This window comes from Drosophila busckii, chromosome 3L (genome assembly GCF_011750605.1).
Source record: "Drosophila busckii strain San Diego stock center, stock number 13000-0081.31 chromosome 3L, ASM1175060v1, whole genome shotgun sequence".
NCBI lineage: Eukaryota > Metazoa > Arthropoda > Insecta > Diptera > Drosophilidae > Drosophila > Drosophila busckii.
In genome coordinates this window covers 14,613,969-14,639,649 of record NC_046606.1, presented here as the reverse complement: position 1 = coordinate 14,639,649, position 25,681 = coordinate 14,613,969, and the positions used below count along the sequence as shown (strand labels likewise).

At 40.5% G+C, this 25,681-nt stretch overlaps 13 protein-coding genes across 14 annotated transcripts; 5 read left to right on the top strand and 8 right to left on the bottom strand.

Moving 5' to 3' along the window:
* Nucleotides 1–70: 70 nt before the first annotated feature.
* Nucleotides 71–1,686, bottom strand: LOC108598046 (zinc finger protein ZFMSA12A). The gene is made up of 2 exons (XM_017984661.1): nt 412–1,686; nt 71–79 (listed from the first exon to the last, which is right to left on the bottom strand). The coding sequence occupies exons 1-2, from the start codon at nt 1,684–1,686 to the stop codon at nt 71–73; spliced, it is 1,284 nt and encodes a 427-aa protein (XP_017840150.1).
* Nucleotides 1,687–3,057: 1,371 nt separating this feature from the next.
* On the bottom strand, nt 3,058–3,845 carry LOC108598045 (pupal cuticle protein 20). Its single transcript, XM_017984660.1, has 3 exons — nt 3,654–3,845; nt 3,450–3,611; nt 3,058–3,387 (listed from the first exon to the last, which is right to left on the bottom strand). The coding sequence occupies exons 1-3, from the start codon at nt 3,843–3,845 to the stop codon at nt 3,058–3,060; spliced, it is 684 nt and encodes a 227-aa protein (XP_017840149.1).
* Nucleotides 3,846–5,659: 1,814 nt separating this feature from the next.
* Nucleotides 5,660–6,312, top strand: LOC108598044. Its single transcript, XM_017984659.1, has 4 exons — nt 5,660–5,703; nt 5,784–5,876; nt 5,938–6,017; nt 6,069–6,312. The coding sequence occupies exons 2-4, from the start codon at nt 5,868–5,870 to the stop codon at nt 6,310–6,312; spliced, it is 333 nt and encodes a 110-aa protein (XP_017840148.1). The 5' UTR covers nt 5,660–5,703; nt 5,784–5,867.
* Nucleotides 6,313–7,041: 729 nt separating this feature from the next.
* LOC108598043 lies at nt 7,042–7,423 on the top strand. The gene is made up of 2 exons (XM_017984658.1): nt 7,042–7,181; nt 7,246–7,423. The coding sequence occupies exons 1-2, from the start codon at nt 7,042–7,044 to the stop codon at nt 7,421–7,423; spliced, it is 318 nt and encodes a 105-aa protein (XP_017840147.1).
* Nucleotides 7,424–9,044: 1,621 nt separating this feature from the next.
* Nucleotides 9,045–9,457, top strand: LOC108598989 (larval cuticle protein 65Ag1). Its single transcript, XM_017985765.1, has 2 exons — nt 9,045–9,187; nt 9,259–9,457. The coding sequence occupies exons 1-2, from the start codon at nt 9,069–9,071 to the stop codon at nt 9,455–9,457; spliced, it is 318 nt and encodes a 105-aa protein (XP_017841254.1). The 5' UTR covers nt 9,045–9,068.
* Nucleotides 9,458–10,746: 1,289 nt separating this feature from the next.
* On the bottom strand, nt 10,747–11,159 carry LOC117134764 (larval cuticle protein 65Ag1-like). Its single transcript, XM_033293407.1, has 2 exons — nt 11,017–11,159; nt 10,747–10,945 (listed from the first exon to the last, which is right to left on the bottom strand). The coding sequence occupies exons 1-2, from the start codon at nt 11,133–11,135 to the stop codon at nt 10,747–10,749; spliced, it is 318 nt and encodes a 105-aa protein (XP_033149298.1). The 5' UTR covers nt 11,136–11,159.
* A 733-nt stretch (nt 11,160–11,892) lies between these two features.
* On the top strand, nt 11,893–24,258 carry LOC108599103 (endocuticle structural protein SgAbd-6). 2 transcript variants are annotated; one of them, XM_033293519.1, is made up of 2 exons: nt 11,893–12,181; nt 24,127–24,192. In XM_033293519.1, the coding sequence occupies exons 1-2, from the start codon at nt 11,921–11,923 to the stop codon at nt 24,175–24,177; spliced, it is 312 nt and encodes a 103-aa protein (XP_033149410.1). In that variant the 5' UTR covers nt 11,893–11,920; the 3' UTR covers nt 24,178–24,192. The 2 variants fall into 2 exon arrangements, with proteins under 2 accessions (XP_033149410.1, XP_017841383.1); XM_017985894.2 differs by lacking the exon at nt 11,893–12,181 and adding an exon at nt 23,688–23,912 and having other exon boundaries at nt 23,985–24,258.
* On the bottom strand, nt 12,444–12,878 carry LOC108598393 (larval cuticle protein 65Ag1). Its single transcript, XM_017985014.1, has one exon. The coding sequence runs from the start codon at nt 12,856–12,858 to the stop codon at nt 12,547–12,549; it is 312 nt and encodes a 103-aa protein (XP_017840503.1). The 5' UTR covers nt 12,859–12,878; the 3' UTR covers nt 12,444–12,546.
* LOC108599053 (larval cuticle protein 65Ag1-like) lies at nt 15,724–16,138 on the top strand. Its single transcript, XM_017985832.2, has 2 exons — nt 15,724–15,868; nt 15,940–16,138. The coding sequence occupies exons 1-2, from the start codon at nt 15,753–15,755 to the stop codon at nt 16,136–16,138; spliced, it is 315 nt and encodes a 104-aa protein (XP_017841321.1). The 5' UTR covers nt 15,724–15,752.
* LOC108597971 (larval cuticle protein 65Ag1-like) lies at nt 16,728–17,124 on the bottom strand. Its single transcript, XM_017984587.1, has 2 exons — nt 16,994–17,124; nt 16,728–16,935 (listed from the first exon to the last, which is right to left on the bottom strand). The coding sequence occupies exons 1-2, from the start codon at nt 17,122–17,124 to the stop codon at nt 16,728–16,730; spliced, it is 339 nt and encodes a 112-aa protein (XP_017840076.1).
* On the bottom strand, nt 18,888–19,322 carry LOC108599151 (larval cuticle protein 65Ag1-like). The gene is made up of 2 exons (XM_017985939.1): nt 19,181–19,322; nt 18,888–19,113 (listed from the first exon to the last, which is right to left on the bottom strand). Exons 1-2 carry the CDS (start codon nt 19,300–19,302, stop codon nt 18,915–18,917), a joined length of 321 nt encoding a protein of 106 aa, XP_017841428.1. The 5' UTR covers nt 19,303–19,322; the 3' UTR covers nt 18,888–18,914.
* LOC108599172 (larval cuticle protein 65Ag1) lies at nt 21,213–21,628 on the bottom strand. Its single transcript, XM_033293428.1, has 2 exons — nt 21,507–21,628; nt 21,213–21,438 (listed from the first exon to the last, which is right to left on the bottom strand). Exons 1-2 carry the CDS (start codon nt 21,626–21,628, stop codon nt 21,240–21,242), a joined length of 321 nt encoding a protein of 106 aa, XP_033149319.1. The 3' UTR covers nt 21,213–21,239.
* LOC108599156 (larval cuticle protein 65Ag1) lies at nt 22,640–23,114 on the bottom strand. Its single transcript, XM_017985942.1, has 2 exons — nt 22,972–23,114; nt 22,640–22,835 (listed from the first exon to the last, which is right to left on the bottom strand). Exons 1-2 carry the CDS (start codon nt 23,112–23,114, stop codon nt 22,640–22,642), a joined length of 339 nt encoding a protein of 112 aa, XP_017841431.1.
* Nucleotides 24,259–25,681: the final 1,423 nt, after the last annotated feature.

Below are 25,681 nucleotides of genomic sequence, written 5' to 3'. Positions count from 1 at the left end.
TCGCCACAGTTATGTAACTCAAAACGAATTTGTGATTGTTTAATGATTTTTGTTTGCCGTCTTTAATTGTTTACAAGTACTGTGAGCAGTGCACGACATAAATTGTATTTGTATTAGTGTTAATTGTCTAAACAATAAGATTTGTGCATTATTCAACAGCAATTCACTTTGAATTTGTATTGAGAAATTTATCAATAAAGCGATACAACAATTTCAAATCAAAATGCATTTCATCTCATTTCTTTCAGTGTACTTTAGTTTATTATTATCACAGACAGACGCTGCATAGTATGCTATAAACAAATCTCAGCTGGGCCTTGGCAGGGCTACAACTGTTGCTGTTGCTGTCGCTGTAGTTGTTGCCTCAGCTACTGCTGCTGTTGTCGCCGTGCTGGTTGCTGCCGTTGTGACAGTGTGTCCACCGTGTCGCGTCTCCATATGCCGCTGCAGGTCACGGCGTCGCGCCAGCGTTTTGTGGCACAAGCGACACTGATATGTTGTCTCACTCTCGCCGTCCACATCAATGTGCATATCGCTGCCGCCGGTCTGGGCCTGGAGATGCAGACGCACATGCTTGTTGAGATTGCTGGGATCGCCGAAGGGACGCAGACAGAACTTGCACTTGAGCGGCTTAAAGCCCGTATGGGTGCGTATGTGAATCTTGAGGCCGTACTTGCGGGAGTAGACCTTACCGCAGTAGATGCATAAATGGCCCTGCTTGGAGGCACCCATGTTGCTGACAATAGCCTCAATCTGGGCGGCCGCGTTCATGGGATGCGTCGACGGCGCTGCCATGGACATGGAGGGCAGGTAAGGCAGGTGGCTAGTGGCGGGAGCTGGATGCACGCTGGGCAAGTTTAAGGGCGACTGCATAGCTATGGGGCGAAAGGCGGAGAAGCGTGTGGGAGCAACAGCGGGCGGCGGCGAATGCGTGGGCGAGGCGGATGAAGTTGAGGAAGTGGCGGCCATTGTGGGTGAGAGCTGTGCGGCTTCCGAGCGCGTCGCTGCCTTCAAGGCATAGTGCAGACGCATCCACAGCAAGTCCATGGCGCTGCGACCACAACCCAGGGCCAAATGTATCTTCAGCGGATGCGGCGTCTCAAAGGTCAAGTGGCACAGATGGCACGTGTAGCGATTGTTGCCTTGTATATTGAGCGGCGTTAGAAAGGGTATGCCCATGAGCAGCACCAGCTCCTCGCCAAACCAGGCCACAATCTCATCATCGCGCGCCACATCGCGCACTAGGCGCACGCGCAACTGTCCGGCGTGCAGCTCGAACAGCGCATTGAAGCTATAAATATCCTCGGAGAGCTTAATCTGGCGCAGCAGCGTTGAGCTCATTGTCAGCTCGCCATTGGCCAGAGTGCAATGGGCGTGCGCCTCAGTGGGCGTGGGCGCACTCAAGCAGCTAAGCAAAGTGGCTGTTGGCACGTGCTGCGAGCACGTGTCCTTTGGCGTATATTGTGCGGCATAGACACCCGCGCGTAGATTGACGCGGCTGCGCTTGGCTTGTGTTTGACTTGTGGTTGGCGCTATTGTTGTGGGCGCTGTTGTAGTTGTTGCTGCTGTTGTTGTTGTGCCACCTGGCAGCAGTTGCTCGATGCGGAAGATCATGCTGGCGCCACGCTTCTGCGCCGGCGACTCCTCCATCCGATCAAGTTTATCCATGTGGGCTGTGGTGTGCATGGCTCGCGTTCGGATTTGTTTCTGTTTTCCAATTGGAAGCAGCACGCCGCTTTTATAGTTGCCGCTCTCGCAGTCGCCGTCGCAGTCGCAGCCTCCGCCCTGCTTGGATTTGTTACGGCTTGCAGTGTCAAAACACTGGGCGTCAAGTGCAAGAATTCCCAGCCAGCCACGCAATCCAAGCGGTCCAATCAGCCCAATGCCTGATGCCTGCTGACATAGCTACGCACTTTGGAAACTCACACCCGTAAACACGCACATCCCGCACGGGCATCCCTTTTTTGCGCCTGGTTCTGGTCCTGGTCCTGCCACGAATGGTGGTTGCTTAGCAGCTCTTGTTGCTGTTGCTGTTGCTGTTGTGCGCGGCAAGTGCAACATCATGTACCGAACACTAAAGCACTAAGCCAAGCTAAGCATCAACGTAGCAAGTGTGCCTATGCCACTCCCTCAGCCCTCAGCGCATTGCCCATTGCTGGGCTCTGCCGTTGGTCCCTTTTGGCTTTTGGCCGCGCACAAGGAAAATGTTTTTAATTGAAATTAAACGATCGTTTGTTGTCATTGTCGTTGTTATTGTAATGCCACCATATACAAATCGCATTCGATTTACTCAATGTCCTTGCATCCCTTTTGCGGCAAACACCACTGCCAGCACCCCCTTTCCCCTGCCTTGCCCTTGATGATAATGCCTTAATATATTGGCGTGTATCGTTTCACTATTTGTGGTTTGGGGTGGGTCGTGATTTTTCATCTCCAGGAGCGCAGTGCGGTAACAACAGCGCCCGACTGTCAATTTGCCAGATAAGTCATAGCAAAAGTAATAGTATTGGGATTTGTGATCTGAGTTCTCTCAAGCGTTCATGTTTGAAATTCTAACATTATTTATTTCTTACAGACTGTTGATTTATATCTTGTATGGAAATTTAGCATAATTTTTCAAATCATTTTATAGCCAATTAGTCGTCTCTTATGACCGTTTGTAATAAATATTACAAAACAACATCAACTAATTTAAATTTGCATATTAATAATTTTTAAAACTAATCTCTTTTTAGAAATTATTTTTACGCTTTGCCCATTGCCTTCAACTGGGACTAATGCGCTCCTGTGCGCAATCAAATATGCTACGACGCTAATGTTTTCATTATTGCTACACGCCCCTGACACTCCTACTGCTCAAAACATCAAGCGATCAACAGGATACGGATAAGGCGGGCGAAAAACATGTGTTGCCAGTCACACACTTAAGGCCGCTTAGGGGTTGAGTTAACCCACCACACTGTCAGCAGCCGGGTATGGCGAGGCAAAGCTGAAGGACGAAAGCCAATTTTTGTTTGGTGTTTGCTTGTTTTTAATAAGTACGGACTTTCAAGAATTTCATTTACGATAAACATAGCCCCCATTGGAGTCGGCAGCGCCATCGCCCCCAGTTTCATTGTCATCACATCCATGACAACCTCCACCGGCAGCTAATTTATCCAAAGCCTCCTGTATTTCCACTGGTATAGGCGGCGGTGTGGGCAGATGATCGCCTTGAGGCTGAAAGCCATTTTCATCCGCAATATAGGTCACGGAAATCGCCTGACCTTCAGGACTGGTATAGGAGAAGGAGCCCTCCGCTGTTTGTGCCTCTTCGCCCTTAACTCCAGCGTTTTTCAAGTAGCCCATCTCTTCTGCCTTAATGCCATTTCCAGTTTCGTATTCGTACTACGGGGAAGTACCATATATGATAAGAAGGCTTTGGTTATATTTATTGAAGTATTTCTTACCATATAAGACCCGTCAGTGTTTACTTTGGACTCTAGCTTAATAATGGGTATATCCTCTCCACCACCGCCAGCTCCACCCGCATCCGCTCCATTGCCACCACCGTTAGGCGGCAAATAGTTACTCGGTGGTGGACCATAACCATCCTTAGGTGGTGCAGGCGGCTTTGGTGCAGGAGGCTTTGGTGCTGGAGGCTTTGGTGGTGCGCCATAGCTGGGCTTCGGCGGTGCGGGTGGCTTCCCATTGGGTTTTTTGGGAGGCACATAGCTGTTCTTAGGTGGCGCTGGCTTCGCTGGCAAATAAGTGGCCGGCGGACGAGCACTTGGATAGCCCGCTGGCTGTGCCGCCAAGTAACGCCAACCGATGAGCACACAAAATATAAATGTTGCCTGACGCATGACTGTAGCCAACTGATGCTTTGTTGGCAACTTTGTTGGTGTTTTATATGCTGACCAACGCCTGCTTTTGACCGCGACCTGTTGCTCCTGGAGGTCACTCACGTGCATGGCTTCTGATTGAAATTAAGAAGAAGCAAAGCGCAAAACTGGGCCAATGCAAAGCACAGAAGTTGGCTTTGCCAAGCTTCAAATACAATGTAATATCCAATGTAATACCCATTATTCAAGATGTAAATACAGTTTTGTTTATTCTTGAATTTCAATGTTCAACCAACGTACTTTCATACAATTTTCACTTATAATTATTTTAATATTCATTAACTTACAAAACGAATTTAATATTTTTTAAAAATAATAGAAATTTGATACTCATTTTTTTAAATAATGGTACCCCTTACTCATAATCTACGGTCAACTCTATGGTGTTTTCACCAAGAAATAATAGTTGAAAATTAATTTAAAATGTTGGCAAAAAATGTCGTGACAAAATTAAAATCAACGCATTTCTGTTTTACTTACTGTGATTTAACATCTTAAAATCCTAACAAAAGCAATACTTCAATCTGCTCGTTTGCCAACTGATTAATCCAACAAATGATAAAATGCTGATAAATTAAGTGCACAAGTACAGTGCCTGGGGTTTGGGCCTGCAGCTAATCGCTAAAAACAACAAAACCCGCTCGGCCACAAGCAGAAACTTTTAATTCAAAGGCAATACACGAAAAGGGGTCACAACACCTGCACAAGCAACCCACCCCACAGTCGTCGAATACATTTCTAATGCACTTTGCCTGTTGCCAGGAGGGAAGTTGGCAATTCGCAGTGCTAAGCCGCTGGCCAACAGTACAACGATGTCGGCTTTAGTCAATCGTCTATTAACTTTTTGCCTGTACGTGTACGGGCGAGTGTGTGTGTTTATCATTTTGGTAGCTCAGCTTGTGCCAGCTCTTTGGTTACGGATGCCGCTAATAATGCAACTGTAGTGGTGGGGTGGTGTTGGTGGTGGCGTCGGCCATGCCGCACTAATGGCAATGTCGTTTGCAGCTTGTTCTACTTGTAATGTGCTGGCGCGCAGCTGACGGCTTCCCAGCGTGCTGTAGACTGATTTCTTTGGGCTGTGGATTTTTGAACCTGTTTCGGCGTCAGCTGTTGCAACCACCACCACCACCACCACTTGCTGTTGCTGGCTTGCCACCAAGCGCTGCACCGGCTGGCTAAACCAACAATTGTCGGTCCCGTTGCTGGGCCCGGTGTATGATCTGATCCCTTGACCGCTTCGCTACGCACATATTGCGTATATTCCACGCCCGCATTTGCTAAAGCAAAACCACCAATTTCATAAAGTGCGTTTTGACAGGGCGCAACGATCTGATTGCGATTTTTGTTCTTCGTCATATTCAGCCATTGCCAATTGGCCAACTGCCAACTGGGGTTGGTCGCCGATTAAGTTCTTCAGCTATGCTTAAATAAACATTTAGTTGCAGATCCTTTGATAAATTATACGCAGGCGTTGCTGACAGCCACACAGTTTGCATACTCGATGATGCGCGGGAATCAATGCAACTGTTGTTAATAAACACGTGTTGGTTTGCGGATTAGCAATTGTCAAGCCACCAAACAAGTCATAAGAACTGCTGAGTTGTACAGCTAATTGATGGGCATGCTCTAAAACAAAGACGAGTTGACTTTGTAATTTTATTCGATTAAATGTATTTTGCAAAACAAATACGTTGCTGTTCTTTCAACAAAGAAATTGCTTGAAAGGTCTCAGATGGTTTTCTTCGCATTCGGCTTTGCTTAGAACAAGACTTGAGCTATAAACCATGACGTAATCCGGCGTTATTGGCTACGCAGAAAGGTATTTTTGTTTTGATTATCTCTTTGAATTATTTCGGTTGCTTTGCTCATCTCGGCCGCCGGCCAAAATCATTTTGCCAGGCATTTGTTTCAGTCCCCAGCGCAAATTCAAGCCAAGCAGAGCGTTTACAAACTTTTCAAGCGAAGCGAAATATATTTAATGCAATGAAGTTGGTAAGAACACTAAGCTTACGTGCAAATAATTTAAATAAGCTTAATACACTGCTATTTACAGTTGAGTTTTGGGCTTGTATTATTGGTAGCAGTCGCTGTGCAATGTGAGCTTGAAGAGCGTCAGGAGGAGCTACATTTTGGGTAAGCTAAAGCAAGTTGGTAAAGCAATTATTCTATAAGTGTGCCACACAGATTTCATACAGAAAATGGATTTAAGCGCTCTGAGGATATTACCTATAACGTCAAAGTGAATGGCAATAAGGAACTAACAGAGCTGCCCAAAAAAGAAACGCCCAAGCCAGTGGAGTATCGTGGTGGCTATAGTTTCATATCAGCCGATGGCTATGAGTATCAAGTGCGCTATAAGGCAAACAAAAATGGCTATCAGCCTTATGTAACGGCCCACAAGGTGGTAGCTGGCAAAGAGCAGGAATAAATGCTAACATAAGGCATAAATATAAACATTTTGTGATCAATAAAATATATTATGAGTAAATTTAAAAGCAGCAGCGCATTTTTTAATTTCACCACAGCTGGTTGTAGTCAAAGCTAAGCTCAAAGTTTTACCTGAGTGGTTGTAGACTCGGCTTAATGGCCAAGCTAAGCTTTGACTAAATTGCGTTTTATATGCGTCGCATCTATACAAAACACATCTGCTGATTAGCTCGGTTAACTTAGCTATGGCATTAATCTTGAGATGCTCATTGTATGCATGTTTGGTTAGTGTATTAGCCATTCGTTGGATTGATACAAAAGCTTTCCTCTTATGTGTGTTTTCATCATTTGTTGTTTTCGATTTTGAAGCTGTTTAACATGTAACACAGAGTCTGCAAAGTTTTTAAGCTTTGTTGTTGCTTCGGGGGCTTTGGCGCTACGCGTTTGCTGCTTTCCTTATGCAAATCCAACGCAAGCCCAAGCAACCCGATGAAGCAATTGTGTTGGCTAAGGCCTTACTCAGCACTTTGTGCATCTCTCAGTTTTGTTTTGGCTTATATTGTGGTCATCAGTCATTAGGTTACCCCACGACTGTTGCCACCAACTTGAGTCAACGGTTCAACGCTTCAATTCCACGTTGACTTCACTGGTTGTCGGTAGCATTTGAGCAGCCAGCGCTATGAACTCTTACAGCATACAAAATATTTGGAACAGCAAGTGTTTAGTATTAATGCTGATCTTGCTGCAGCTGAGCTTATTCAACAACGTCAAAGGCTCGTTTCCGCCAGGCACTGTGCTGGATATCAAACTAGGCAATGTGGTCATAGAACAATTCAGCTATATACCCACACGCGAGGGTTATCAGTACGGGTAAGTTGTGCTTCAGCTTGAAGCTGTCAAATGTTTAGCTTTCATCTATTAACAATATTTGTAGTTATACGCTGCCAAGCGGTGTACATCGTGACGAGGTGGGTCTCTTACTCAACGATCGTTCCACGCCCGAAGATCTTCAAAATGCCACCAATTTTGATCGCAACGCACGACCCTCCAGACGTCCGGGTCTTAAGAACCGAAAGTTATCACCCAAATCGCTATCATCACTCGCAGGCTAAACTTAAGTGTAACATGCTTACAAATTTTAATTATTTTATAAATTAATTTCATGAATTTATTAAAGTTACAACTGCAAACAGATCTAAGCAATTCTAAAAAAATTCCTTTTGCAATCAGATTCTAAGAAATTGTTTTTGTTGTTCTGCTTTTAATTACTTTACAAGTCATCTCCTTTCCTTAAGTGTTAATGACAATTGAAGGCAACTGATTTGTCTGCTCTTAATAAGTAATATCTTTTTTTTGAACTAAGTGAGCGGTTTTTTGTAATTATTAACAGAGTCAAAAAATACCAAAGTAGTAAATTCTTTTGACAAAAAAAATATATACAAAGTTGTTCTGCGACGATTTCTTGAATTTAAGCGCTGCTTTAAAACATGCTACTGCTTTTCAGATTAAAGCCATTTGATATACAAACAACAGATGGCGCTAAATTACAATTCAACGCAAGGCATTGAGCTACTGATAATAACTAGTTTAAAAATATTTTAATTTGCAGCTATCAAAAACCTTTTTGCTTCATTGCAAAGATCAACAAGAATAATATTCAAAATTGGCAATGCGAAAACAAGGATTTGTCTATTGGTTATGCTGCGGTGATTACTTGCCGTCATTAGTCGACCTTTTAAGCTGTCGACAATGGCTTTTAGGCAAGCAATTGGGCATGCCTCAATGCTCAAATTTAAGTGACATTGAAAAAAACATCAAAACACACGCAGAGTTTGATTTCAAAGCAATGCATACTTCCAACTATTAGAGTCTGGAATTAATTTTGCATTGGCCATAAAATGCAAATCTTTACTAAAGTGTGGACAAAGTAATTAAAGTAGTTGTCGAGTGAATCGCAACACCAATTTGACATTTACATATTTAAATGTCACAGCGAAAACCAAACGCATAGCTAGCTGGCTGCCAAGTAAAAAGGGTGTTGTTGGCAAGGGGGTAGTTGGTTGAGAGGGACGTCTAATAACTTGATACTAAAACATTGCCATTAACGTGCGAGTGCTAATTTAGCTAGCCTCTTGAAGAAGCTGCGGCTCGAGTCGTGCTAAAATAAGAAATAAACTTAAAGAAGCTCGCAAGCCCAGAGCCGGTCTGGGTCTGGTCAAGATCGAGTCTGCGGCAGTGCGTGCGAGCGATCAAGCATATTAGTTGGTAGCTTGGCTTGAAACTGAAAACGCCAGTGTCTGCCGTGACGACAGCCAGATGGCTGGCCAGACGCTGGCGCTGACCTTGAAGATGCGCGTATTTTAATAAATTTCAAGCTTTATCTGTAGCAGTAGCTGTGGACCAGCTTGAGCTGAAAATTGACATTTGCTTAAAGCAGTTTAACTTTTGTGTAGCCTAAACAAAACCATTTTTTAAATTATTAACCAGCGTATTCTTCATGCATGCTCGTTTATTTCATTAGGCCGCTTAAATTTCCTTCTATGAAATTTACGCCTATGCCGCTTATAATTTGCATGAACATATAAAATTCATAGCTAGTTTTTTGTATAATATTAATTTTAGCACTAGCTTGATTTTTAAAACAAGCTTAGGCTCTAAGCTGTATTCTGCTCTACTATAAATACTCAATCGATTAGGCCTAAAAATCATAGTTACCTTTGAGTCCTCAAACGCACTACACACAAAACTAAACTAAACATGAAGTTCCTCATCGTCTTTGTTGCCCTCTTCGCTCTGGCCGTGGCTGCTCCTGCCACTCAGGAAACTCAAGTTTTGAGATCGGAATCCGATGTGGGTGTCGATCATTATAGCTATGGGTAAGTGAACTATTGCGACAGAAGTAATGCTTGGTTAATCAATTATTTATCAATTTTTAATCAATTTGTAGTTTGGAGACATCCGATGGTACTAGTAAGCAAGAACAGGGTGAGTTGAAGAACGTTGGCACAGAAAACGAGGCTATTGCCGTTAAGGGCAGCTTCTCCTTCGTTGCCGGTGATGGACAGACCTACACCGTCAACTATATTGCCGATGAGAATGGATTCCAGCCCCAGGGTGCTCATTTGCCCGTTGCTCCCGTGGCTTAAGAAGTCCAGTGATAACTAAATAAAGATTAATTGTTTTATAAATTTTAATGTCTGGTTATTTCTACATACGTTAGGGCCTCAACTGCTGGCACAATTTGTAGCATTGCCATTTAGTCTGAGCAGCTTACAAACTTGACTGACTGGCTTGCCAGTTTGGTGCTTCTTCATTCTGCAGCATGTAGCGGTCAACGAAGTGGCATAAATTTTAAAAAAAAAAGAAGAAACAAGTAAATAAAAATATATCGAATGCATGCGCATGTGTTGTTGCTGCTGTTTGTTGTTGTTGTTGGTTGTTGCCAGCGACAGAGAAGACATCAATCGAGCGCTGCAAAGGCCGTTGCATATGCCAAAAGTCAAGCACGTTGCTGTTTTAGCCGATTGTTAGTAGATTATAGGAAGATGTCAGACTGTGTATGAACTTGCAGTCCAGCTAACGGATTACGAACTTTTCACTAACAAACAAACAAAAACTTTGGCCATAAGACAAAGTTGGTTGCAAAACTCAAACAATTCACGCACAATTGGCTTAAATAACGAATAGCAAATGCACTTTCAAATGCCAAATCTTCGAAATACTTTTAAAGAGTAGTTGTTTCCCTTGAAGTGCTGAGTAACCTTGAATTTGGTTGGTTTTTTTTTCATATTACAGTGCTCATAAAAATTCTTGAAAAATTTAAAATATATTAAATGCATTTTTTAACAACTACTCTTTAAAAGTATTTCGAAGATTTGGCATTTGAAAGTGCATTTGCTATTCGTTATTTAAGCCAATTGTGCGTGAATTGTTTGAGTTTTGCAACCAACTTTGTCTTATGGCCAAAGTTTTTGTTTGTTTGTTAGTGAAAAGTTCGTAATCCGTTAGCTGGACTGCAAGTTCATACACAGTCTGACATCTTCCTATAATCTACTAACAATCGGCTAAAACAGCAACGTGCTTGACTTTTGGCATATGCAACGGCCTTTGCAGCGCTCGATTGATGTCTTCTCTGTCGCTGGCAACAACCAACAACAACAACAACAGCAGCAACAACACATGCGCATGCATTCGATATTTTTATTTACTTGTTTCTTCTTTTTTTTTTAAATTTATGCCACCTTCGTTGACCGCTACATGCTGCAGAATGAAGAAGCACCAAACTGGCAAGCCAGTCAGTCAAGTTTGTAAGCTGCTCAGACTAAATGGCAATGCTACAAATTGTGCCAGCAGTTGAGGCCCTAACGTATGTAGAAATAACCAGACATTAAAATTTATAAAACAATTAATCTTTATTTAGTTATCACTGGACTTCTTAAGCCACGGGAGCAACGGGCAAATGAGCACCCTGGGGCTGGAATCCATTCTCATCGGCAATATAGTTGACGGTGTAGGTCTGTCCATCACCGGCAACGAAGGAGAAGCTGCCCTTAACGGCAATAGCCTCGTTTTCTGTGCCAACGTTCTTCAACTCACCCTGTTCTTGCTTACTAGTACCATCGGATGTCTCCAAACTACAAATTGATTAAAAATTGATAAATAATTGATTAACCAAGCATTACTTCTGTCGCAATAGTTCACTTACCCATAGCTATAATGATCGACACCCACATCGGATTCCGATCTCAAAACTTGAGTTTCCTGAGTGGCAGGAGCAGCCACGGCCAGAGCGAAGAGGGCAACAAAGACGATGAGGAACTTCATGTTTAGTTTAGTTTTGTGTGTAGTGCGTTTGAGGACTCAAAGGTAACTATGATTTTTAGGCCTAATCGATTGAGTATTTATAGTAGAGCAGAATACAGCTTAGAGCCTAAGCTTGTTTTAAAAATCAAGCTAGTGCTAAAATTAATATTATACAAAAAACTAGCTATGATATTTTAAATTTTTCAAGAATTTTTATGAGCACTGTAATATGAAAAAAAAACCAACCAAATTCAAGGTTACTCAGGCACCTATCAAGGGAATCCCAACTCATAGCTGATTACTAACTGCAGCGGACTTAGTTAGATGCAGAACAATATTTATTTATAAGGGCGCGAGTGCATACAAATAATATGTCTATGCACCATGTCTGATGCCCAAATCGGCTTTAAAAATGTACTATGGTCGCAGGCGACTTTAGGTCTGCAAAATATGTCTAGTAATCGGGACTTGGTACAGTGGCGGATTAAATTAAATACATATAACATGACCGACAATACGAGCGCGCGAGCAACCGCCTGGTCTTGTTCCTTCCATCTTGGAATATGTACTATAAGCACTTAATAAACCTAATTAGCAAAATTCTTGTGCATTGAGTATAAAGATTTGCTTACGGTGTGCGCTGCATCTTGACAAGCATAGCGCTCTAACAGTGTCGTCCCAGAAGCGAAGTGTATAAAGGCTCTTAACAAACAAAAAAATAATCTATAGCTAGGAGTGGAATGAGATAAAGGTGTGTTTGATCAATAATTCTCACAATTTTTGATTTATCGCCTATCCTTGAACAGATGCTAGTCGCTGGTTTGCTGCTCTTGGCCGCCATCTGCTGCAGTGCACGTCCCCAGAACGATGTGGAGGTTGTGGAATACGAGTCGGATAACATTGGCGTTGGTGGCTACAAGTTCAGCTACAAACTGAGCGATGGCACCACACGCACTGAGGAGGCGACAGTTAACAATGCTGGCACCGAAAACGAATCCCTCTCCATACGCGGCTCGGTCAGCTGGGTGGCGCCCGACGGACAGACATATACGATTAACTTTGTGGCTGTACTGACGTTATTATTGGCTTCCACAGCCGAGGCGCGGGCATCCTGCCACACACGTAAGCCGATCCAAACTAAGAAGTTTCGAGCCCTCAATCTCCCAGTCTGCCGATCACAAATGATTTGCAAGTGACGCTCTCACAAACGTGGAGTCATGTTTGCTTCAGCTGCCAGCCAGTTCAGTTCTTCTCAGGTTAATTACCTTATTGTATTATTGTTACTCGTATCTCTAATTAAAAATCAACTTCAATGAGTACGAATTGTGGTTTTCGTTTTCTGAAATGCTTCTCATATATATATATATGTATATTTTAACAATCAGCCAATCAGCAGCTGTAACTTAATCTAAGACTCCATGCTCAGGACACTTTACACGTGAGGCAGATGAGCACCCTGTGGCTGGTATCCATTCTCATCGGCGGTGAAGCTCACGGAATATGTGACACCATCGTCACCCACATAGGAGTAGGAGCCCTGCACAGCAATAGCTTCATCTTCGGTGCCGGCATTTTTGAGTGTTGCATGCTCTTTGCGCTTGGTGCCATCGCTAGTCTCCAGCGAGAGCTTGTAGCCATCGGGGAGCACATCCACAGTTTGCTCTACAATATCCGCAGGCTCGCCGCCAGGAGCAGCAGCCGTCAACGCTAGGCACAGGCCGATGAAGATCAGTACGCACTTCATATTGTTCAATGATTATGCCAAGCTGCAGCTGAGCTCGCTTTATATAGCTCGGATGTACATGAACTAATGCAATTAGCACATAGTTTTTGGAGGTAATGATGAACACATCGGGGCGTTTAGTTGCAAATGTGCTAATTGCTGTTCCTGTGTGTGAGCGTGGCGCGGACAGCGGTGGGGCAGCAAGCAAACAGCTTAGTTTGTTTCACATATTTAATGTCTGGCTTATAAAAATAGAAAAACTAGTCGGCTTGATATTCTTTTATTCTCATGGATACGTACATAAATACATAAATCTACATAATATTATTAGGCCTCATGGCTCACAATTTATAGACCTAGGCCCAAACAGACCTAGGCCTATAACTGCCATAAATGCCAACAACAATGTCATTTGGTTTTAGTTTTGGTTTTAGTCGAATTCAGGTTTAAATTAATATTCATTTCACTTTTTAGCACTCTAGTCGTAGGTTTTGCGTATTTACCCATCTGCATTTTGTTTAAACTAAGCCTAAACAAGTTTATCGACACTTTAGCTTTATGTTTGTTGTTGCTTCCATGTGCTTCGCCGAATAAGCTGCCAACCGAACTTACTATAAATGCACAGCCTATGAGCTCCAAGAAGCATAGTTACCTTTGAGTCCTCAATCGCGCTACACACAAAACTAAACTAAACATGAGTTCCTAAATCACGTTCTTTGGTTGCCCCTATCCGCACTCTGGCAGGGGCTGCCCGCTGGCCGGAGCGAGGATCATAATTGGTGAGATCCGGATTCCCAAGTTGGCCGAATCATAATTTTGCGTAAGTAACTATTGCGAAAGACATTAATGCTTATTAACTCAATCTACCTCTACTCCACCAATTTTTAATCAACTTTATAGTGTGGACGACCATCCGATGGTACTCCCTACAGCAAGAACGTCAGTTGAAGCCAAACATTGGCACAGAAACAGCAGAGCAATATTATCCGGTAAGGGGTATTCAGCCTGACGTTGCGATATGGTCAGACCCACAACCCGTCAATCTACACTGCCGATGAGAACTGGATCTCCAGCCCAGGGTGCTCATTTGCCCGTTGCTCCCGAGGCTTAAGCGCATTAATAACTAAATAAAAATTATTTGTTTTAAAAAATTAAAAAATTCTTGTGTTTTTCCATTATAACCAGTTTCAGTATTACTTATTGGTAAACTAATATTTGATATTCAAAGGCATTTAGAGCTTAGATATAGCTCAATGCGGAGTTTTAAATTTTGAAACATATGTTGATTATAGATCAGAGCTAATTCAAATAGCATCTGAATTAGCATGAATTTATATTATACATATACAATGCCTGGTTCAAAACAATAAAATAGAGTACAACTTTATAGGACCAGCTTTGCGCCCTCCGAACGATATGGCTTGCAATAAAACGATATGGCTTGACATAAAACACACCTTAGAAAAATTCGTATATTGTGAGCCAAAACCCTCAGACTTATATAATATGTGCTGTTCCTTGGTGCATAAGGACAGCATATAGAAAAAGTCATGAGCGTAGCTAACTGAAGACATCCTGCAGACGCAGACTACGCAGTATTTGGTTAGACTAGAAAACCAATTGACCTTGCCACGAGATAAAACAAAGACTGTATATTAGGTTTATTTGTAATTTTGCTCATAGTTTCAATTTAAGTCATTTTAAATAATAACTTTTTAAATAAAAAAAAAAGTCCTTTACAAATAAAATTTTTTTAACAGTTTGTTGCTTTTAAACGTCAGCAAATAGATGTTGTTGTTTAGACATGTCTCATTGCTATGGGTTCTTAGCCTCCTAGTGTCTTGGCTCTTTTCCCTGAAGCTAATCTCCAGTACATCGGGATGTTGGTTAGGCCTGTTGAGTATCTAGTACTAGCATTTCCCACTTCATCATTGACCCATGTATTTCGTTGTCCGGATGAGCTTGATGATGTTTTTGTAAACCAGAAACAACTCTTGTCTTGAGCTTAGATCGGGTTCCAATTAACCACTGATACTGTCTGTTGCTTTCACGACTTGTCGCTTACTTTGTGTTGCGATCACGATTAAATAACCGAATACACATATAACTTAATGTTTTTATATATTTATTTTGCTGCTGTTGAAGCAGGCAATTTATGTTTAGTTTAAGCTCACAAGTAATGTTAAATATTGATGTATGCAGCACGGCCGGTGGATTTAGTTAACAATTGTAAGCGATTTATTAAGCGATAGAGTGCGAGAAGCGAAGGTGAGGCCGGCTTTTGCGAGAGCGAATAAGCTTAGTTTGTAAGTTACAAAGATCAAAAGTAAGTGTAAGTGCAGCTGTGCGTAAGGCAAGTGCAAAGAGTGAGCGAAGTTATTAGCGCAGTGCTGAAGGCAAACGTAAAGAGAGAGCGCTCAACTTATGTAGCGCTGTTCTAGTTCTAGTGAGACGCTAGATTTCGTTGCCTTGCATAACAAAACACTGCCTAATTCTTACTTTGGCTTGATTTCGTTTGCACAAGATGTAAGCCGCCTGTTGAGTGTCATTGGTGTGGGGCCTCCAGCTGCCACTGGATGACTTCTAATGCATACGGTGGCAAGTAGGCAGTAGCAAGAAACGAAGTCACAATGTATAGACCTAGGCCCAAAGATGCCAACAACAATGTCATTTGCTTAGTGTCGAATTCAGGTTTAAATTAATATTCATTAATTCATTTCACCCATCAACATTGTGTTTAAACTAAGCCTAAACTAGTTTATCAATACTTTAGCTTTATGTTTGTTGTTGCTTACATGTGCTTTGCTAAAAAAAAGCCGCCAACCGAATTTACTATAAAAGCTACGCCTATGAGCTCCATGTTGCATAGTTACTTTTGACTCCTCAAACGCGCTACTCACAAAACTAAACTAAACATGAAGTTCCTCATCGTCTTTGTTGCCCTCTTCGCTCTGGCCGTGGCTGCCCCTGCCGGGGAGGTTCAAATTGTGAGATCGGATTCCGACGTTGGCCCCGAATCCTATAATTTTGCGTAAGTAAACTATTGCGACAGAAGTAATGCTTAGTTAATCAATTATTTATAAATTTTTAATCAATTTATAGTGTGGAGACATCCGATGGTACTGCTAAGCAAGAACAGGGTCAGTTGAAGAACATTGGCACAGAACAGGAGGCTATTTCCGTTAAGGGTAGCTTCAGCTACGTTGGCGATGATGGTCAGACCTACACCGTCATCTACACTGCCGATGAGAATGGATTCCAGCCCCAGGGTGCTCATTTGCCCGTTGCTCCCGAGGCTTAAGCGCATTGATAACTAAATAAAAATTATTTGTTTTATAAAATTCTTGTTTTTCCATTATTACAAGTTTCAGTATAACTTATTGGTAAACTAATATTTGACATTCAAAGGCATATACAGCTTAACATAGGCCTAAGCAGTTCGTTTAAGCTTTAGACTTCGAAAAATATTTTGCTTTAGATCAGAGCTAATTCAAATTCACTGTGGAATATAAACATCTAAGACCTTGTAGAGTATCTGAGTTAGCATCATTTATATGCTACATATACTAAGCCTGGTTCAAAATACAAAAAATAACAAAATCTTAACAAAATGTAAGCTCTACACAAAATGAGCAACTAATACACATAATTACTATCATTATCTGCCGAAATTCAGAATTCTTTATAAAAATACACGGCATCATTACTCTCAAGCAACTGACAGCTTAATAGCAGCAAATGAATTATTTGTATTTAATTATAAACACTGTTTTTACCAGTTTATCAAGAGTAAAAAACTGAATATAATTTTTGTTATATTGGCGCAATTTATTTGATAGTCAACTTAACGAATTTTTTATAGAAAGAACAGCTCTTGTGTTTTTTGTTGCTTAAGCATGGATGCCAATGGGCACATTTGGCAAATGAGCACCCTCAGGCTGGAAGCCATTCTCATCAGCCACATAGTTGACGGTGTAGGTCTGTCCATCATCAGCGACAAAGGAGAAGGAGCCGCGCACAGCAATCGCCTCGTTCTCAGCTCCAGGATTTGTCAGCTTGCCCTCCTCCTCATGCTTCTGGCCATCGGTAGTTTCCCAACTATAAGCAGTAGTTATAGTCACTATATCCATTGCTAGTCAACTGCGCTGTTACTCACCCAAAGTTGTATCCTGATTCGTGCACATTGGACTCCAGGCGCAGGATGGATGCTGTCTGGCTGTTGTCGACTGGCACGGCCAGGACGACGGCCAAGAGTGTGGCGAACACGACGGCGACTGTGTACTTCATGTTGAGCTTGCGTGCGAACTGCGAACTGTGAACTGTTGACTGCTGCTGCAGGTTGTTGAGTGTATGATGTCTTTGCCGCAGTCCAGGTGCTTTTTATAGCTGTGGCCATATGTCAGGGGCCACTAGATGAAGAAAAGTTTTGTCCAAAATAAAAATGACTAATTACACGCCGAAGCGCATAAGCCAACAAATTGTGTTGAAAAACGCTTCAGCAGCTCGTGGCACATGGCAAAATAAAAAATCCCACACAACAAAATATGTATAATCGATAGTAAAACAAAAACTTCTAAAATAAACAAAACTGAAGGCATTATAGTAAATACTCGTATCTCATCATCAACGCCATAATCACGTTGATCCGATCCGTCGACGCATTTGCATTTTTCGTGAATCAATCAAAACAAATTTTATTTCATTTATAGACAACCACACACCGAAACTTGAAATTCCCTTGTGCTCGCCTAAAAGCAGCAAACCTCATTTGCCCCACAGCAACAATTTAATTCAATGAAAACCAGCTCAAAATACGCAGACTCTTCTGCTTACCACACAAGCTGCACCGGAAGCGGCATTAGTTAAAAACAGACACAGCTTGAAGACCTGGAATCAAAATTCGGAACGAAACGTTCCATACGGTCAAAATAAAAATAAAAATTTATTATAACTTATAGTTTCGACCCAAGCTCTAGCTTAATTTAATCAGGAGCCGTATATAACATTTATAACGCCAAAATAATTTTTCGTGCACAAGCTATGCTAAATTTCTTTTTTCACGTTTTCTTTCAATGAATAAATTCCTGATTCTTAGTAATAAGTAAATAATAAAACAATAAAATTTAATAAAATATAAACAAAAATAATAATTATTTAGGGATAATAAAATAGTATATAGTATATAGTACGTCTTCTGTGTTAGATTTTATTTTAAACACACATTTTTTTCAAAGAAACTAAACCCCTTTCCTCCTCCCACACAAATCAAAAACGATATACTCCCACAAAAAAATCTGAGAAAATCTAAAATAAATCACACATAAGCTTTGTCATGTTTTCGACCGATACTGTTCAAACAGATTGGATATATAACTAAGGAATTATTCGCATTTACATTTTTAATATAGATAGCGGGGTGCGCTTGATGACGCGCCATACAAGCGTCGCTGCCGACGCAGTCGTCGTCGACGCTGCTGACGCTGCAGCGAAAACAAGCTGCGACGCTTTATCTGTTTTGTGTGTATGTGTTTGTCAGTGCGTTTGTTGTTTGTGTGCTGAGATGATACAAGTAAATAAAATAAATAGATGTTTGTCTGTATATCAATACCCTAGATATATATGTGATATATATGATTTAGTAGTCCTTGTTGATGCAAATTATTCTAATTCATTGTTAAATTGGCTCCTCGTTAAAGGCTTTTACGCTTATTGTGATTTCTTTTTTATATTACATGACTTGTAATACAAAGTTGCTATATAACCATAACCAACGGCACAGAATTCAAATATACGTATGAACGGCAAGATGAAAATAATATAAAATTTAAAAATATATACTTGGAATTTAAATATATACTTGAAATGAATAAATAACGTTAAAATGCCTTTCTCTGCCGAATTCCTTTTTGATACACGCAAGTAAAAGACGATTGGATTATTATAAAAATCGGTTAATTATTTTAACTGGAATAAGATCCATTCCCATTCCCATTGGCAGTGTAAGTAATAATATAATAATGGAAAAACACAAGAATTTTATAAATCAAATAATTTTTATTTAGTTATCATTGCGCTTCTTAAGCCTGGGGAGCAACGGGCAAATGAGCACCCGAGGGCTGGAAACCGTTCTCATCAGCAGTGTAGGTGACGGTGTAGGTCTGACCATCATCGCCAACGTAGGAGTAGCTACCATGATGTTCATAAGACTCGTGTTCAGTACCGGCGTTCTTCAACTGACCATTGGACACGATTAATGTACCATCGTTGAGTTCAGAGCTGTTCAATAAAGAATTCAATTTGTCAGGAATACGGCTAGGGTACTTATTGGCATTTTTTTACTTACACATATGCGTGATGGTCGGGCTGGACATCGGAATCCAACTTAACAATCTGGGCCTCGCCATGCGATGTAGGACCAGCCACGGCCAGAGCGAAGAGAGCAACGAAGACAATGAGGAACTTCATGTTTAGTTTGTGTAGTGCGTTTGAGAATTCAAATTGAACTATGTTTCGTTCAGCCAAACCCCAAGGTATTTATAGCAAAAAAAATTTGCAACAAAATGCAAGCATAACAATGGGCAAAAATAAAACTTGTTTAAAAAACAGATTAGCGAAAAACGTCACAGCCAAGCAAGTAAGCACATTAATTAAAAATTTTAAATTTGAAGAAGAAAAAATAAACAAAATATTGCTTAATAGTCGTCAAACTTGCTGCACAAATAATAATAAAAGCTGCGTATAATTTATTCAAATGCAAAAATATTCCTTGAAATAGATGCGGCTTAGAAACAGTTGGTATAAGCTTTGCAAAAATATTTAGTTTTCAAACTCGATTGATTGCAATAAATAAATTTGCATTTGAAGCTACTATCTAAAAATGTATCTGTGTTAAACTAGCACAGTATTTTAATGATACATCTAAGCCACCGACAAGCATTTTTGGCATTTGAGTTCAAAGCAAAGTACATTTTTTTATACACTTATTAATTACAACAAGCGCAGCTTAAAGTTTGACTAGGGCATGTGTGTAAGCACACACCAAGGCACTCACAAACACATACTCACAAAACCCAGCTAACGGGTTACAGCACTTTGTAGCATCAACAGCGACGTTTAGATGACCGCGTCAGCATGTGCACCCCGCTGTCTATATAGACAATTGAAATGTAAGTAACTAGGGTATTTTTCCAATTGTTCTGAAATTTTTGGCATTCATCGAGAAATTAATAAAGCTTTTTTGTAATTTATTTTGAGATTTTTTGATAATGTAATTATGTAATATTGTAGGAGTCATCTTGAAAGGGAACGAAGTGTCTTGGATATAGCTGCATCTACATACAAAATTTAGGAGCTCTAGTCGCAGAGATCTTGTTGCTTGTACATTTAGACAGATAGATAGGTGGACAGACCGACATGTCTATATCGACTCTGTTTGTCTTGCTGACCAAGAATATTTATATTTTATGGGGCCTGCCACGCCTCATTCTGTGTGTTACATAAATTTACAAAACCTTATGATAACCTTTTCCACTTTTATAAAAACATATAAGGGGTTATAAGAGCTGTTTAAATTATCATTCAATTTTTTGGTAAGAAATCAAAAAATTTTTGAAAATTATGTCCTCAAACGCAAAAAACTAATATTCTTTAATTTATATTATGTATATTGTATTATTTATATTATGTGAATTTACGGATAATTTAGAATTTTACTATGGAAGTAAAGCTTTCAATAGAACTACAAAATATTTTTCTCAAATATAAATAAATGTTTTTACTTTTATGTTAAAGGTAAAAAAATATCTGGAGAATAAGAACTTTAAGCAAAACTATTATAAAATTATACATAATGTTAATCAAAAAGAAGTCCCTGTTTCAAGCATATATTTTCATATTTAGTTATGTCATACAGAAATAAACAAAACTAATGATCTAAACACATCTCATATATAAGTATTGAAGTTGATACAGGTAATGCTAATGTTAACTCATATTGTCTCTGGCTTTGACTTTTTATCCCTTTTGAGGTTGATCTATTATATTTTATGGCGAATCACCGGCAACAATGATACCTTAAGACCGGCAACCTCTTCGATAAATTAATTACTGCTCCAGCTCAGAAAGCAATGATCTTGATAAGCCTTTCATAAATAAATCATTTTAGTGAATTCAATTTCTTATTGGGTTACAAAGTAAAATAGTAAAAAACGATTGGTTTTTAAAATAAGACGTTTTTACTTATTATGTAATAGAGTTGCTTAAGCCACTCAAATCACAAGCGAAATATGAGCGCCTTGAGGTTGGAATCCATTCTCCTTTGCAGTGTAGGTAATAATGTAATAGTGGAAAAACACAAGAATTTTATAAATCAAATAATTTTTATTTAGTTATCATTGCGCTTCTTAAGCCTGGGGAGCAACGGGCAAATGAGCACCCGAGGGCTGGAAACCGTTCTCATCAGCAGTGTAGGTGACGGTGTAGGTCTGACCATCATCGCCAACGTAGGAGTAGCTACCATGATGTTCATAAGACTCGTGTTCAGTACCGGCGTTCTTCAACTGACCATTGGACACGATTAATGTACCATCGTTGAGTTCAGAGCTGTTCAATAAAGAATTAAATTTGTCAGGAATACGGCTAGGGTACTTATTGCATTTTTTTACTTTCACTATATAATATGATGGTCGGGCTGGACATCGGAATCCAACTTAACAATCTGGGCCTCGCCATGCGATGTAGGACCAGCCACGGCCAGAGCGAAGAGAGCAACGAAGACAATGAGGAACTTCATGTTTAGTTTGTGTAGTGCGTTTGAGAATTCAAATTGAACTATGTTTCGTTCAGCCAAACCCCAAGGTATTTATAGCAAAAAAAATTTGCAACAAAATGCAAGCATAACAATGGGCAAAAATAAAACTTGTTTTGACAAACAAGCAACTAAGCGCATAAATCTAAAAATGGTACAAAATATAATTAACGAAATTTGGCGAAAAAGTTGCCAAACTTGCTGCACAAATACTAATAAATGTTATGCACAGCTAATATTTAATTTTCTAATTTAACATATCGATAAGTTATCTGATTTTTGAACTACAACAATTTTAGGTTTTTTTTTTAAACAGCTTCCTAATGAACGACAAGTATGTCTTGAGTGCCTGCAATTAATTTTACCTTTACCTTTAGTTAATTAATATGTTGCCTTATCAGTTTTTGAGATTCTGAAATTATTTACTAAGCAACTAATTTATGCAACTTACTGTACATCAGTTTGGTATAAATAAACTTTAGATTTTGCAATATAGTAAGTGCACTTGAAATTGAATTGAAACACATGAAGCTCCTCATTATCTTCGTTGCAGTCCTTAGTTTTGCTCTGGCATCAGATGTCACCATAGTTCGCTCTGAATCGCAAATCGATACCAATGGCTACAAATATGCGTAAGTTAATGATGTTAACAGTTGCAAGTGTCTAAGACAAGCAATCCCTGGTTTCTTAGCTACGAGACTTCTGACGGTGTGAGTGGTTCATAATTAGACCAATGAATAAATAAATTTGCTGATATTTCATTCAAGGCATTGCAAGAAAATTCTACTAATTTTTGTTTACTAGCCAGCATTCTGTAAATCTATGAATAATATTTGCAGGAATCTGAAGTGTAAACCTCTTTCAATAATAAAACTAGTTGTATTTATAGAGCAGTGAAATGTGATGATCGAGCGACTAGAATCATCATCAATCGAATGTGATTTATTTTGAAGAGAATGCAATGACTTAAACCTAGTTAACACAAAATTGCAGTGCTTATTGAACGGCACGCGGCAGATGGGCTCCCTCGGGCTGGAAGCCATTCTCATCGGCCACATACTTGATGCTATAGGTCTGGCCATCGTCGCCAACGTAGGTGTAGAAGCCACGCACCGAGATGGCGGCATGGTCAGTGTCTGCGTCCTTCAGCTGGCCCTCCTCCTGGTGTACCTTGCCATCGCTGGTCTCCACGCTGCACAGTGATCAAGCGAGTCGCGTCGATTTAAACGAAAGAGAAACCAAGAAGCGAACGAAACCAGTTTTAGTGCTTTCCGACCTTGACACAGTCGCAGTCACAGTCAGTCTGTCTAGCTGTAAACGCTACTCACTCAAACTTGTAGCCCTGCGGCAGCACATCAGCATCGAATCGCAGCACCTGCGCCTCCTGCTGCGCTGCTTGCGGTGGTGCAGCTTGCACGGCAAGGGCCAGACAGCAGGCAATGAGAAGACTTGTGGCAACGGCGTACTTCATGGTTATTGGTTGGACTTGTGTTAAGCTCAAGATACTTGCAATCAATGCATGCCAAATGTTAACGCATTGGCCAATTTATACCTGGCACGCAGCCATGAGACCCTGGACAGCGCAACTCCTGTCGCAGTTTTGCCAAAAAGCGAAGAGAGAGCAACAATAACAAAAATGTAAGCGACAATTAAAGTGAACTCGTTTTGCTGTAAGTTAATGCACATTGTTGGTTTCCTTTGGGGCGCAGCTCTTACTTGTTGCTCAACATGTTAAAGCTTCATTGTCTTTGATTGATTGCGCGCTCGTCAATTGTTAGCTGTAAATCAAATCAAATCAAATAATGATCAAAATTTGTAGCATGAATTGCTGGAAAGGCTTAATCAATGGAGCAACAATTAATTGGGTCAGCTGCTTATTTGGCTCAAGTGCAAGTTTTTATTTAAATTTAACAAATCGCCAAAAAACGTAAAAAAAAAATCAAAATGAAATTTCAACTTTTTAAATGCCACTTAACTTGAACTTTTTTTTTTTGTTTTATTTTGTTTGTAAGCAAACATTTGTTAGCGCATCCATTTGCAGCTTTCAGTCACATTTGTATCTCGTTTGCGCTCGCATTGAACAAAGCGCTGTCAGCGATTACCAAACACCAACAATTGTTTTAAAAACAACGCAGGACAATTGAATGTGGCACACCCAGGCCTGGCTGCTCATTATTGTGCTCAGCATTTGCGGCATAATCTCAGCAGAGCATGCAGAGATACTCAAATTCGAAAATGAAAAGCTAGACAGCGATGGCTATGCCTTCTCGTAAGTAATAGAGACCGATCGAGAGAGAGAGAGAGCGAGAGCAGTTAACTAATGTCTTCATATTCAAAACAGCTTTGAGACCAGCGACGGCATCTCGCGACACGAGACGGCAAAGCTGCAACATGCTGGGACGCCCCAAGAGGCAATCTCAGTGCAAGGCAGCGTCAACTGGGTGGGACCTGATGGCGTGCAGTATAAACTCAACTATTTGGCGGATGAGAATGGCTTTCAGCCGCAGGGCGAGCATTTGCCGCGCATGCGCTGATCACGTGCGCCTTAAGCTTGCTTGGAGTTTCTTTTGCAAATCTTTAGACATATATGTTAGTAGATAACAAAGACTTGTGTGCTTGCTTATAGAATGGCAACAAATACATTTATTCTAATGTACGCATCATTAAATTAACATATATCTTTTTATGCTTATGTATATAAACTTGTTGGGCCAGTATATAAAGAAGATGATGCCGTAACCAAGTCAGCTGGCCAGGGACGGACCGGTTCAATAAATATGTTTGCCAAAAAACAGCAGCGACGGCGAAAAAGAGAGAAAAATAGTGAGAGAGAGAGAGAGAGAGAGAGAGAGGGAGCGACAGAGATAAAGTAAACGAAAGTGAGAACTGCTGATGAGAGCGCAATTTAAAAAGTGAGTTTGCTTGCGATGCCCAAGCCAAGTCATTGTTGTTCAATTAGCGTCGCATCTGCGGCTCAAGCATCTCATTTACCAAGCCCAACGGCAAAACAATCAAAAAGTGTTGCTGCTGCTGCTGCTTTGCTAGCAACTCTGCTGTTGAATGATTGATGGGGCGGAGGCCCTATGAAATGCCAGACAGCCAGCAACGCTACAATATGTTTTACATACATTACTCATACGCCGCATACAACAGCGCGTATACTGCTATTGTCTGGGCGCTCAAGTTAACTAAAAAAACAAACACCAGCAAGCATACTTTTATTTTATTGGCTAAGGTCAACAGCACACAAAACACCCATACCCATACCAATTCCACTACCAACACCAATACACCAATACATACACTCCAAGCTTCAATCTCGTGTCGCATCTTCACTTAACAAGTTGCTGCGACGCCCCCGCGCGCTCCTACAACTGAGCAGCACAGCAGCTGAGTGCATCAGCGACTACATTTGGATTTTGTGAAGGTTAATATCGCCCAGCCTTAATCAAAAATTGTGTCAGCTATAGCACGGAAATGCTCAACTTGAGAGTTGTTGTTGATGTTGTTGTTGTTGTGCGACGCTGTCGTTTTATCGCTTAGCTTGGCTTCCACGCTAGTTAAACACTTGCTGGCATAAAATATTAGCTGTATTGTTTGTTTAAATATGTGCAATATGATGCGGCGCTGAGTAGTCAACAATACCTAAATATATGTATTTATTTTATTTAAATTATAAATATTTATTAATACATTTATGGAGCACAAGTAAATATAAAACTGCTGCGGACTTGTTTAATTTAAAAGATTTGTTTTTGCCTTATTTTGTATACAAAGAAATATATCTTCATTATCAAATTTAAAGTTTAATTTAACGAAATTATTTTTTTTTTCGCTAGCTTTACACAGTTCCAAGTTCAGTGCGCTTAACTCACATTAAGCTTAAGCTCAATTTGTATAATAATTTCTGGCAGCATTTAAGCATTTATTTTAATCAACGCTTTGATGTTTTTTCTCAATTTGTTGTTTGCCAAATTCTTCCTCTTCCTGTTGCGTTGTGCTCTTGTGTGCGATTAGTTAGCCAAGCCAGCTTTAATG

Excerpts from the sequence above, each read along its gene's own strand:
- LOC108598989 (XM_017985765.1), top strand. The coding sequence starts at position 9,069 with ATGAAGTTCCTCATCGTCTTTGTTGCCCTCTTCGCTCTGGCCGTGGCT. Across the intron at positions 9,188-9,258 it reads GTCGATCATTATAGCTATGG|TTTGGAGACATCCGATGGTA; the intron begins GTAAGTGAACTA and ends ATCAATTTGTAG.
- LOC108598393 (XM_017985014.1), bottom strand. The coding sequence starts at position 12,858 with ATGAAGTGCGTACTGATCTTCATCGGCCTGTGCCTAGCGTTGACGGCT.
- LOC108598044 (XM_017984659.1), top strand. Across the intron at positions 6,018-6,068 it reads CAGGAGGAGCTACATTTTGG|ATTTCATACAGAAAATGGAT; the intron begins GTAAGCTAAAGC and ends TGTGCCACACAG.
- LOC108599156 (XM_017985942.1), bottom strand. The coding sequence starts at position 23,114 with ATGAAGTACGCCGTTGCCACAAGTCTTCTCATTGCCTGCTGTCTGGCC. Across the intron at positions 22,836-22,971 it reads CCGCAGGGCTACAAGTTTGA|CGTGGAGACCAGCGATGGCA; the intron begins GTGAGTAGCGTT and ends ATCACTGTGCAG.
- LOC117134764 (XM_033293407.1), bottom strand. The coding sequence starts at position 11,135 with ATGAAGTTCCTCATCGTCTTTGTTGCCCTCTTCGCTCTGGCCGTGGCT. Across the intron at positions 10,946-11,016 it reads GTCGATCATTATAGCTATGG|TTTGGAGACATCCGATGGTA; the intron begins GTAAGTGAACTA and ends ATCAATTTGTAG.
- LOC108598043 (XM_017984658.1), top strand. The coding sequence starts at position 7,042 with ATGCTGATCTTGCTGCAGCTGAGCTTATTCAACAACGTCAAAGGCTCG. Across the intron at positions 7,182-7,245 it reads CGCGAGGGTTATCAGTACGG|TTATACGCTGCCAAGCGGTG; the intron begins GTAAGTTGTGCT and ends CAATATTTGTAG.
- LOC108599172 (XM_033293428.1), bottom strand. The coding sequence starts at position 21,628 with ATGAAGTTCCTCATTGTCTTCGTTGCTCTCTTCGCTCTGGCCGTGGCT. Across the intron at positions 21,439-21,506 it reads CCCGACCATCATATTATATA|CTCTGAACTCAACGATGGTA; the intron begins GTGAAAGTAAAA and ends TTTATTGAACAG.
- LOC108599103 (XM_017985894.2), top strand. The coding sequence starts at position 23,788 with ATGTGGCACACCCAGGCCTGGCTGCTCATTATTGTGCTCAGCATTTGC. Across the intron at positions 23,913-23,984 it reads AGCGATGGCTATGCCTTCTC|CTTTGAGACCAGCGACGGCA; the intron begins GTAAGTAATAGA and ends TATTCAAAACAG.
- LOC108597971 (XM_017984587.1), bottom strand. The coding sequence starts at position 17,124 with ATGAAGTACACAGTCGCCGTCGTGTTCGCCACACTCTTGGCCGTCGTC. Across the intron at positions 16,936-16,993 it reads GAATCAGGATACAACTTTGG|TTGGGAAACTACCGATGGCC; the intron begins GTGAGTAACAGC and ends TACTGCTTATAG.
- LOC108599151 (XM_017985939.1), bottom strand. The coding sequence starts at position 19,302 with ATGAAGTTCCTCATTGTCTTCGTTGCTCTCTTCGCTCTGGCCGTGGCT. Across the intron at positions 19,114-19,180 it reads CCCGACCATCACGCATATGT|CTCTGAACTCAACGATGGTA; the intron begins GTAAGTAAAAAA and ends TTTATTGAACAG.
- LOC108599053 (XM_017985832.2), top strand. The coding sequence starts at position 15,753 with ATGAAGTTCCTCATCGTCTTTGTTGCCCTCTTCGCTCTGGCCGTGGCT. Across the intron at positions 15,869-15,939 it reads CCCGAATCCTATAATTTTGC|TGTGGAGACATCCGATGGTA; the intron begins GTAAGTAAACTA and ends ATCAATTTATAG.
- LOC108598045 (XM_017984660.1), bottom strand. The coding sequence starts at position 3,845 with ATGCGTCAGGCAACATTTATATTTTGTGTGCTCATCGGTTGGCGTTAC. Across the intron at positions 3,612-3,653 it reads CGCCGAAGCCCAGCTATGGC|CCGCCTGCACCACCTAAGGA; the intron begins GCACCACCAAAG and ends CCTGCACCAAAG. Across the intron at positions 3,388-3,449 it reads ACACTGACGGGTCTTATATG|TACGAATACGAAACTGGAAA; the intron begins GTAAGAAATACT and ends ACTTCCCCGTAG.
- LOC108598046 (XM_017984661.1), bottom strand. The coding sequence starts at position 1,686 with ATGCACACCACAGCCCACATGGATAAACTTGATCGGATGGAGGAGTCG.